Source organism: Ctenopharyngodon idella, chromosome 24, assembly GCF_019924925.1.
Source record: "Ctenopharyngodon idella isolate HZGC_01 chromosome 24, HZGC01, whole genome shotgun sequence".
Taxonomy (NCBI): Eukaryota; Metazoa; Chordata; class Actinopteri; order Cypriniformes; family Xenocyprididae; genus Ctenopharyngodon; species Ctenopharyngodon idella.
Window position 1 is genome coordinate 7,431,548 of NC_067243.1, and position 11,248 is coordinate 7,442,795.

At 36.5% G+C, this 11,248-nt stretch overlaps 1 protein-coding gene across 1 annotated transcript; it reads right to left on the reverse strand.

Annotated features, from left to right (window-relative positions):
- Positions 1–9,185: 9,185 nt before the first annotated feature.
- On the reverse strand, positions 9,186–11,174 carry ifitm5 (interferon induced transmembrane protein 5). The gene is made up of 2 exons (XM_051884176.1): positions 10,182–11,174; positions 9,186–9,750 (listed from the first exon to the last, which is right to left on the reverse strand). The coding sequence occupies exons 1-2, from the start codon at positions 10,386–10,388 to the stop codon at positions 9,529–9,531; spliced, it is 429 nt and encodes a 142-aa protein (XP_051740136.1). The 5' UTR covers positions 10,389–11,174; the 3' UTR covers positions 9,186–9,528.
- Between the last annotated feature and the right edge of the window lie 74 nt (positions 11,175–11,248).

Genomic DNA, 11,248 nt, shown 5'->3' on the forward strand with positions numbered 1-11,248 from the left:
CCATTTCTTTTTGGTATGTGAAGATCATTTTAACACTGAGTTGGAAATGTTTATACTTTTAAAATATTATTATACTAGGTTTATAATTATATAATAATATATAATATAGATAATACTCATTTGTTTTTGCTCCTTTTGAGTCATTTAATGTATAGATTTTTTTTTCTTTTCCCATGCCCACATTTTTGTAATTAAAATTAAAAATATATATATATTATGTCTTAAAAATCGTGAAATCAAGTAATTACAAAATTCAGATTAATTTTTAATAAAAAAATTAACAAAAATATTAATATAAAAAATATATTTTATATTAAAGGGTTAGTTCCCCCAAAAATGAAATTTCTGTCATTAATTACTCACCCTCATGTCCTTCCAAACCCGTAAGACCTTCGTTCATCTTCACAACACAAATTAAGATATTTTTGATAAAATCCGATGGCTCAGTGAGGCCTCCATTGACAGCAAGATAATTAACACTTTCAGATGCCCAGAAAGCTACTAAAGACATATTTAAAACAGATCATGTGACTACAGTGGTTCAAACTTAATGTTATGGAGCGACAAGAATACTTTTTGTGTGCCAAAAAAAAAAAAAAAAATAGCGACTTTATTCAACAATATCTAGTGATGGGTGATTTCAAAACACTGCTTCATGAAGCTTTACGAATCTTTTGTTTCGAATCAGTGGTTTGGAGCGTGTATCAAACTGCCACAGTCACGTGAACCATTGAAATTTCGAAACGTTTCGAAGCACTTATGACGTAACAAAGCCTCGTTTACTGAAATCACATGACTTTGGCAGTTTGATACATGCTCCGAACCACTGATTCGAAACAAAAGATTCGTAAAGCTTTGAAGCTTCATAAAGCAGTGTTTTGAAATCACCCATCACTAGATATTGTTGAATAAAATCGCTATATTGTTTTTTTTTTTGGTGCAAGTATTCTCGTTGCTTCATAACATTAAGGTTGAACCACTGTAGTCACATGGACTGTTTTAAATATGTCTTTAGTAGCTTTCTGGGCATTGAAAGTGTTAATTATCTTGCCGTCAATGCAGGCCTCACTGAGCCATCGGATTTTATCAAAAATATCTTAATTTGTGTTGCGAAGATGAACGAAGGTCTTAAGGGTGTGGAACGACATGAGGTTGAGTAATTAACAATTGACAGAATTTTAATTTTTGGGTGAACTATCACTTTAAGTTAGTGTAGCTACTTATATCAGTTCAGTTTTATTCATCCCTTCAGCCACACATCACATTAACACACATATACTACTCCATTACATTTTAAGACAATGCCATTATAAGAATAAGATTAATATATATGTGTGTATATATATAATAAAAGTAGTGTCAGTAAAGAACATGTTTGAGAATAAATACGAGACATTTTTATGAAAACATTTTAAAAATCGAGGAAAATATCGCCTAAACAGAATAGTTTAATTGTATGTCATTTCCAATCAAACGGTCAAATTAATTTTTGTCAAATAATGAAAAAAAGGATAGGCTGCGTTAACCACATATTCTTTAAAAAATAAGCTATTTGCGTTTAACTTTACGCGCTTATCTTGATAGCTATATATTGTCGGAATGCATACATGCATTATAATTACTTTTTAATTTCTTAAGTTTCATTAATTCTCGTAAAACACTAATTTTATTCAGGTGGTGCAATGTGAGCGGGCGGAGAAAACGCTAAATATTCAGAAGAATAGCGAAAGGCAGCGGGGTACAACCAATCAGAGCCATCTCTATGGCTCTGCAACCAATTACATGTGAATGTGTGCAGGTCTAGCCAATCACAGCCGAACAGAGGCGGGTCTAACAACAAAGCCAAAGGGGGTAGCGGATTTTGACCAATAGGAGCGGAGCATGTGGATTTACACTGCCGAGGCGCAGGACTTTAAATCTGACGAGATTAAATCACGGCCAGATCAGAAGGTTTATGATTTATAACGACGTGTGGTGTAATTCACACTGACTTTTCTTGTTCTTAGGGATTTTCCACATCCATTTGGCTATTATCAACGATGTCTACCTGTCTACCGTCCGCCATCGCCGGGGAAAGACTGGCCTCAAGGAAAGCGGTCCCTTTCCAGAGGAGCACAGAGATTCTCCCTCTCCTGAAGCTCACGGGAACATGCAGAAATCTGTTCGGACCTGTGGATCACGACGAGCTGAGGCGAGAGTTGACATCCAAGCTTCGCGAAATATCTCAACGAGATCAGCTGAGATGGAACTTCGATTTCAGTGAAGGACAGCCGCTGAATGGGGATTTAAAGTGGGAGGAAAGTCCAGCTGAGGACTGTCCGGAATTTTACAGAGAGAAGACTGCCGTGTCAAAGAGACCATTTGTGGACTTCCCCACGACAGAAAGAATTGTCCAAGTTGCCCCAAAATGTGGGAGCCGTACAATGAAAGATTTGAACCAAAAGAACAAGACAGCCATGTGTAACCGAAGAAAATTATCTCGCAAAACAGTCGCGCGCACCCAGACGAAGAGACTCACAGACCTGCGCATTACAGGTAAACAATACGCGACCGTTACTACAATGTCATTAATACAATGTCAACACATTTTAAAAACGATGTCAATACATTTTAAAAACAAAGTGTTCACGTTTTTAATCGTATGAATTTGTTTTCTTGTAGACTTTTATGGGAAGCGAAAGAAAACGGACAGCGTCCATAAGGAAAGCAGAAACATCCTCTGAAGGAAAAAACGCAGCGCGTCCGTGAGTCACGGTGGCGGGAAAAGGCCGGAAGTAATGACGTATCAGAGACTGACTCAAGTTATTACTTGATAATGTGATTCTGAAATCTTATTTATGTACTGATGTATGTGCCTTTAGTGCGGTTTATTAATAGGAGCAGTACAGGTTGTTTACAGTGTACAACTGATAAGTAACTTTAAATTAAAGTCAGGACAAGTAAGCCTATTTATTGTTGACTAATATATACCGGTATGTATATATTTTGTAATGGCTTAAGTTATTTATTTATTTTTATTCACTTTTACATTTTTGTGGTTGAAAATGTATCTTTTCATCTTGATCCTGAGCCATATTTGTCACTATTGTAAATATGTTGTTTTAATAAATGTGTTTATATAAACGTATGTTGCGTCCCATCCAGTTTATTGTGTTCTTTCCAGCATGTTAAAGTTGTAATGGATCAAATAACAGGCTACAGTTATCTAAACCTTTAGAAAAAGCAAATACATTCAATACACTTTTGAATCAGGTCTTTACAGTAGGAACATAACGAGGATTACAGTATTATTTGGGTCATTTTTATTATGTACCATTTGAGCTTTGTAATTAAAAAATTAATGATATTCTCTGGTTAAGCTCAGGGACGGATACTTAACACAATAGTAAGAAAATTAAATGGAAATAGAGCCAAAGACAGTCATTGCTCAGTTTATACCTTAAATAATAGTCCTAATTTGAAAATTTTGATATATTGATTTCTGTAATTTTACATAATATGATCGCTTAGCTTATGTATGTGTGAGTTTTTCACCACTAAAATTACATTTAAAATTTTCACCTCTTCCCCAAAGATGATGTCATTTATAAACCGACTTTTGTTATTTTTTTTATAAGACTAAAACGATGGAAAGTGAAATTGAGGTCACAGATTATCAATTAAAACAATGTTTAAAATCAAAATTGACGTTTATATATAAAAAAAAAATCTAAACATTTCTATTATAAAATTAAAAAAATTATTTTAAAAATAAAAAACAATCGAAATTGGAATATTAATCGGATTCATTAATAATACATTGCCTATTTTTCATGTTACAATTCGGCAAAAAAAAAAAAAAAAAAAGGGGCAACATCGTTTCAAACTAAACGGGTAGCACACGCCTCACGATTTAAGGTATCATTAACGCCTGCATCCCGTCAACATTTAGCCTAATACTAGGAGGATTAAGGGTTTGTTCAATTTGCCTTTGCAAGCACAACTGATAGAAAGAAAGAAAGAAAGCGCAGTGGGGGAGGGGAGGGGACGGGGGTTGGACGTTTTCAAGACCACATAGGCAGAACAAAAGCGGGTCGAAAACGAGCGGGAGAGATGAAGGAGAGCGATAGAGATGAAAAGAAAGGATGAGAGTGTGCCGTCTCTCTTTGACCTGCAAATTAGGCCGAATTAAAGCTCTGTGACCCGCGCGCTCCTCCCACAACTCAGCTAATTCCTCTCAGCGCGCGCGACTCCCCGCGAAAACACCTGCTGGAACGCGCGCATAGGAATGGCGCGTGTCTGCATACAAAAACAAGAGCCTCGCCGGTGATCTGCTTATTATTCATGCGTGTTTAACATCTGTATGACTAGAGCTCATATTCACTGTCAGACAGCAAACAGCTGCGTTCAAACTGCTCCTCTTCACAGTCTATTATTACTTGTTGCCTACAAATCTCGGCTGTTTTCAAAGTTTCTGATTGTATTTGCTTGACTTCAAATTTCAAAGCTTTCTTCAAATTGACAAAGTACTTAAACTACAAAAGACTTACCTGTATAAACAAGATAAAAGAACCAACATATATGACTTGAATGGAACAGGAAGGACCATCTGAGTCCAATTACTTTTAACTGATGTGGTTTTCTATAGGCACATAATGAATCAGGATTGGGGGGGCCAAATGTATACCAGACTGAGATGAAACCATTGAAAAGTCCACATCAATCATGCACTGTTATGAATATGGGGGTGGGGGAAATGCACATCAATCAAACGTCATTGTATTTTAACAAAATTAAATACAATTTACCAAAAATAAAAAAAAATGTAAGTAAAATTTAGCCTAAACTAAACTAATATTTAGCAGGGGTTACTTTGAAAAAGTTGGTGTGTAGCTACTGATAAACCTATATTTGCCATAAATTGAAGAAATATATATATTGTGTTTTCTTAGAATAACTTGTTGAATGTTTTTTCATAAAGAATGCAGTCAATACTACAATATTTGTAAAAATTGAGAAAATTGAATGAAATTATTCATTTGTTTTCTTGGGCAGTGCAAACAATGCATTCTGGGTAATATTATTAGTTGTTTTTTTTCGAGAAAGTAACCTATAGGCTACTTACTCGAAAATGACAAATATTACCCAGAATGCATTGCTTTTACAGTATATAGGCTTGTTCGAGATGCATCGGCACTGCGCAGACCGATCGGCGAATGACATCAAAATACCGCGAGAGCGATTCAAAAGCATAAGGAATCGTTTGCTCTCTAAATGCTCTTGCGGTACTTTGATGTCATACGCCGATCGGTCTGCGCAGCGCCGATGCATCTCGAACAAGCCTTATTACTTCGGTATATTACAATGCATTCTGTGTATTACAATGCATTCTGGGTAATATTATTTGTCGTTTTCGAGAAAGTATAGGCATCTTTTCTTAAAACAACAAATATTACCCAGAATGCATTTTACTTTGTAAATTTGTTTTTTTTTTTTAGTTATTTTTTAGAGTGGGTGTCACAATTTTAGGAATTGTTACATTTCATGTAACAAAAAAATGCAGTAACAGGGTTGCATATAGGCTAAAAATTTGGGAGTAATTAAAAAAGTATTTAATGATTAAAATATTGTTACAATGAATTTAATATTAGTTCAACAGATTGTCAAAAGAAAGCATATTTACATGTAGTTAATAATTCAAAACAGATTTTTACTGCAATATACTGAATATTAATTCTACAGATTATTTCAAAATTTTGACATCGATATGATAAAGTTGAGAAAGTCCGACTTCTATACATGAGACTGGCCAAAATCAACATTTAAAATGGGATACGGATGCTTGATACTTTAACTTTTCATCTTATATGTTAATTTTATGTTACATAATAGTTTTACATGAATTGTGTATTAAAATATTAAAAACTAAAAACTCATAGAACACTAAAATGTATGATATTCGTGAAAAGTCCCATAAACCATAACTGGATCATTGTGAAATTACAGGGCAGATGTCGTCCCTCATGAGTGCTGAGGTCTCCAGTCTTTCTCACCCACTCCACAGCTGCGTCTCCATGGACACCAGCTGGCCAACCACATCCAGCAGGGGGAGGGGTCAGCCGAGGGTGCAGATCACCAGCTGACACACTCGTTCAAGCACGTCAAATCGAGCGGATCTGTGTGTCAGAATGTTGACACACGTGATCAAACAGCATTTATGAATTAGTAACTGACCAGCTGACTGAATGATCTTTCTTGGGAAAACTCTTGTCCGTGTAATTAACGATTTGCTCTTGGGTGAGTTGTGGAGTTAAATAAAGGTGAACAGACATTCAAACAACATTATGCATAAGTAGTTACTGTTTAAATGTGAAAAATGTGTCTAAAAAAACTCAATCAAACATAATTATAGATTATCTATAATCATTTATCATCACACAAAAAACAAAAAAACAGTAGTTTTGCTATATTAAAGACTATAGATATAGAAAGATGGTTAACTCCTATTAGTTATGAATAGTTTCAGTTATTATGGGAGAAACTGCAACGCGCAATATGGCGGAATAAGTCCCGCCTTCTAAGTAAAAGAGCCAATCGCTGATTGATAAAGTCATTGCGTCACTGCAGCTGCCGTTAGAAGCTCCGGTTCCCATAGAAACCTGAAAGTCTAGCATAGGACTGCACATGCGCATTGTCTCGTCTAGCTTGAAAGCCTGAAATAAGCTTTTTAACGCTATTTGAGCACAAGAAACAACATTTATGGGACAGTTCATGTCAGATTTTGTTGCTGATTTGAAATATGTTATTTAATTGTGAGTTCGCCAAGCAGTTTTTGAGATTTCAGGATTCCCCCATTCAAATAGATATAGCCTACTTGGTCTTGGATGGCCGCCGAGTGAACAGACTTTCCTTGAAAGGGACTTTGGCTTTATCGCAGGAGACCTCATGTAATTTACCATACAGCGCCATCTGCAGGTGCTTATAGAAGGCGCTACCACATGGTCCTTTGCGATGTAGCCTACCATGGTGTTTATATTGTAAATTAAGTGGAGATTTATCAGCAAATTTGGTTAGCCACTAGAAGGCGACACCGAAACAGATGTAGGCTAACACACATTTATTGACAGTTTTATCGTTCAATCCAAAGACTTTATTAGTAGGTATAGGCCTATGTGTGTGTACAGTACTATGGTATTACATAACTTTTTAAAGAGATATGTACCTAGTAACAGAAACATTTTTTTAGATCTGTAGGCCTACTACTAACTGATAACAAATATATCAAGTCCGCGGTCTTACCCGTTATTAAAACTGGGTGGGAGCTGAAAGCCACCCAGAAACAACCGAGCTTCATTATAGAGCCTCAAACCAGGCGGAAGGGCAAGATTATGCCTCAGTCCTCTCAGATCAGCTGCATATAGACGTCTGCTCCAGCGGGTAATTTCAGTTTGTGGGTGTTTATGTGTGTGATCCTCCCTAATGTGGTTGTGCTCAAACCACGGGAGCTAAAAAACCCTCCTGCGTCCCTTTGAAAGCAGATGAATCTTACTGAAACTCTAATGAACAAAAAATAGTCAGCAAGAAAACAGAAGCTGTAACTCAATTCAAGAAAATCTGTTTCAGAACAGTACACGGGCATCCCACATGAGGTTATCACTGCTGTGGCTTCGAGCAAGACAACTAACCCCAGGTTTCAGGGCGATTGTCCCTGTAATAAGTGCACTGGAAATAGCCTCGGATAAATGTGTCTAAAATGACTGCTTATGTACTGCTAAATGACTACTCACAATCAAATCATTCGTTTCTGGATTTGGACATATTAGCATGCATGTTTTAAAAATATTGAAATGCTACAACAAATTTTTAATTTTACACACGAAAAGGTATTTATTAATATATAATTAATGAAATATATTGGGGGTTTTTTTTTACAAACCTACCTAACCCTACCCCCCTCCCAAAAAAAAAAAAAAAAAAAAAAAAAATATATATATATATATATATATATATATAGCTATATATTTTCTTTACGTTACTTAAATATTTATTTTCAAAACAGTTCAAGACCACATTTTCCCCCAAATGATCATTATTATTTATATTTCAATTATCCTGAATTACAATTAAATGCAGTAGGCTATAACAAATGCTACAATTGTTTATATTTTTACATGTACAAAATCAAATATTTAAAACTGTGAGCGTGTGTGTGTACACCATGGTATTCCCTACGTTATGGTAAACCAAATGTCCCCACAAGGATAGTAATTTTTGATGAGAAAGATGAGAAATAGGCAGAAGGTCTACATGAGGGTGTGTGTTAACTGCTCTTTAATCGAGTCCCTGCACATCTGTGTCCACTCTGTATACTGACTGAAATAGAAGGGGAGTGAAGGTTGGCAAACAGCTCTGTCATTTAAATGATAAAAATACCAGTAGAGCTGGGAGGGGTCACCGCTGTAAGCACAGGCGGCACGGCCGAACATTACAGAGACGCATGAGAACTAAACCACAGCACCTCTTCAGTCTCCCTGAAACACAAGCTCCCAGAAAGCACAGAACTCCTGTTCATAACCAATTAACTTCCCTGATGAAAAGAAAATTAGCTTAAACCAGCCTAACATGATCTCCATACACAGGCCAAGCTGGTCTAAACTGAAAAGTGGCCAAAAGCCAGCAAAAAGAAAAGCCTGACCAGACTGGAAGACCAGCAAATTAGCTTAGTGGGATAAAAAATTGAGGGGGAGGGGTCAACAGAGAAATCAAGGTTAGTAATAAAATAAATATTTAGTCGTTTATGATTATCTTTTTACATAATTACACAGATTTTGCACTATTTATGGCTGTCACCAAGCTCATCATAGTTTTACTACTAAACACGATCAAATATCACTAAATGTGCAGTTTTACCAACGCCAGACGAAAGTTCGCGGGCGAAATCCAGTCATTGGTCACGTGAATTCGCGCTACTTTGTACGAAAGTGACTTCTAGGTGAGCTGTGATTAATACATCGCTACACTGTTGACAATATACCTTTTTTGCCGTCGAAATTTCGCTGAAATATCGCTAATGTGACAGCTCCTTAATGTGATTCACATTTACCGTTGCTATAGGCGAAATTTCCCGGGCGAAATCCAGTCATTGGTCACGTGAATTCGCTAGGCTGCTTTGTTTGAAAGCGACTTCTTTGCGTTATATATCACTATTGACTTTTATTGCCGTCGAATTTTCGCTGAAATATCGCTAATGTAATTACTTAATCCCATTGTTGACAGAAATCTGTTCAAGGAGACGCATGTGGAAAAATATTGAGGACATTAAATATTTTATTAAATACAGAGAGCCAATTTACTTCATAAAATAGAGTTGTTGGGTAGATAGATATACAGTACATTGACATTAATTATGAAAAAAAAACAAATCTAAATAATAATAAATTCATCATCACACAGCCAAAGAAAATAACATGCTGATAAAGTGGAGAGAGGGTGAACTGTCCAGAAGGTTTGCAGGAGCGTTTGGTGGTGGGATTGCTTGAGTCGCTCTGTCTACCTGCTGAAGAGCTTCATGAAACTCTGAAATCCATCTTCACCGAAGAAATCAAACGTTCCCTCTGAGCTGCCCAGATGAACCAGAAGCAGGACCAGCAGACCCAACAGCAGCAGAGGAACCAAGAGATTCCAGCCCGATGCCAGAATGTTGTACCACTTCGCCTTGTCTGAGCATTCCTGTGCTGCACGCATGTCGCCCAAGGTCTTCTGATCTCGAGCCTGAAACCACAAACACACAAAGAATGAAAATTAGAGTTTTGAATAGTTGTTTTAGCACATGAACTATAAAAATCAAGGTTCTTCTATGGTTCCTTACCTTTTCTGCACTCTAAAAAATATAGATTCTTCACACTAAGAACACCTTTTGGAACCTTTATTTTTAAGAGTGTGCATCTCATCTCTGTAGGTTTCTTAAATCGCTTTATGGCTCTTTGAAGATTAAAAGGTTCTTGATTATTGGTCCTTCAGATAGGTGTTTTGGTTATAGGCTATTTAAAGCACCAGTAGATCATCTTTTTCTAAACTAGAGGTTCTTCTATGGCATTGGGCTGTAAAACCACTTTTGGTTCTATTTTGAACCTTGCTGGTCCATCATGAATATTTCTGAAGAAGTTAAAGCCACACAAAAGACATTTGGTGTTGGAGCTCACCTTGATGGAGTAGATCAGAGCCATGAATCCCAGGCAGCAGAAGTTGACGTAAAGAGTGTTACAGAGCGACCAGATCAGGTAGTCGTTTGGTGGCTTCTTGCCCGCGTGGCTCATGTTGACCACCGTGGAGCCACCAGCCTTACGGCCGGACTTACAGTTAGTAAGCGGAGTGCAGTCGTTCACGTAGCTGTATGTGGCGTTATCCATCCTCGGAGGTCAGGGGTCAAAACTCCTGGAAAAATCTGAAGAGGAATTACTGAGGAGAAAGATCAGGACACTACTTATACAGCACTGCAGATGGGTGGAGTCAGAGAGAGAGAGAGATCATTCATTATGTGGTTGCTGCTGGAGAGATCAGGGCAGGGTGCTGCTTCTATACATGGACCCATTTCGAAAAAATCTCTAGGTTTGTCGAAAAAACGCACAATTATGACTATTTTAAATTTTTTAAATTTTATTTAAATTTTATATTATATAAAAATAAAACTAATTTTTAATTAAATACACTTCTTTTGACTAGGTTAAAAAAAAATGTACTTATGAGATTTCTGAATCATTCTTGGGGTAGGGGCTTTTCACCCATTTCATTAGAAAGGAGCCTAGAAAGGGGTTTTGGGGGGATAGAAATGGGGATGGGATGCAAGCCGTACTCAAACCTGCATCCCCATCGGAGCACCAAAGAGATATATATATATATATATATATTCAAGTGATGTTTATTTTTGTCACCAGTGTCCTGTTACAAACTATCAGGATCTGGGGATCCTGTGTAAGAAAATGGCGCCTCCTACTGGAAAGAGCAAAGAATTTAAAGGAGAAGTTCACTCAAAAAGGGAAAGTCGTTTACTTAGAAAATAATACAGGTGTTTTTTCCTTCAGAGGAATTGTTTTTACAAATTTACAAAACTCCAAATCAAAAATTAAGACATTAGAATATGAATCATGCAATATTTTGAGTCATCCAAAGCCATACAGACAATATTTCTCTGGGATGAAATGTATACACTTATACATACATAAAATTTTGGAAGAATAAAACTTAAAAAGGTATGACAAAGATGAAGATT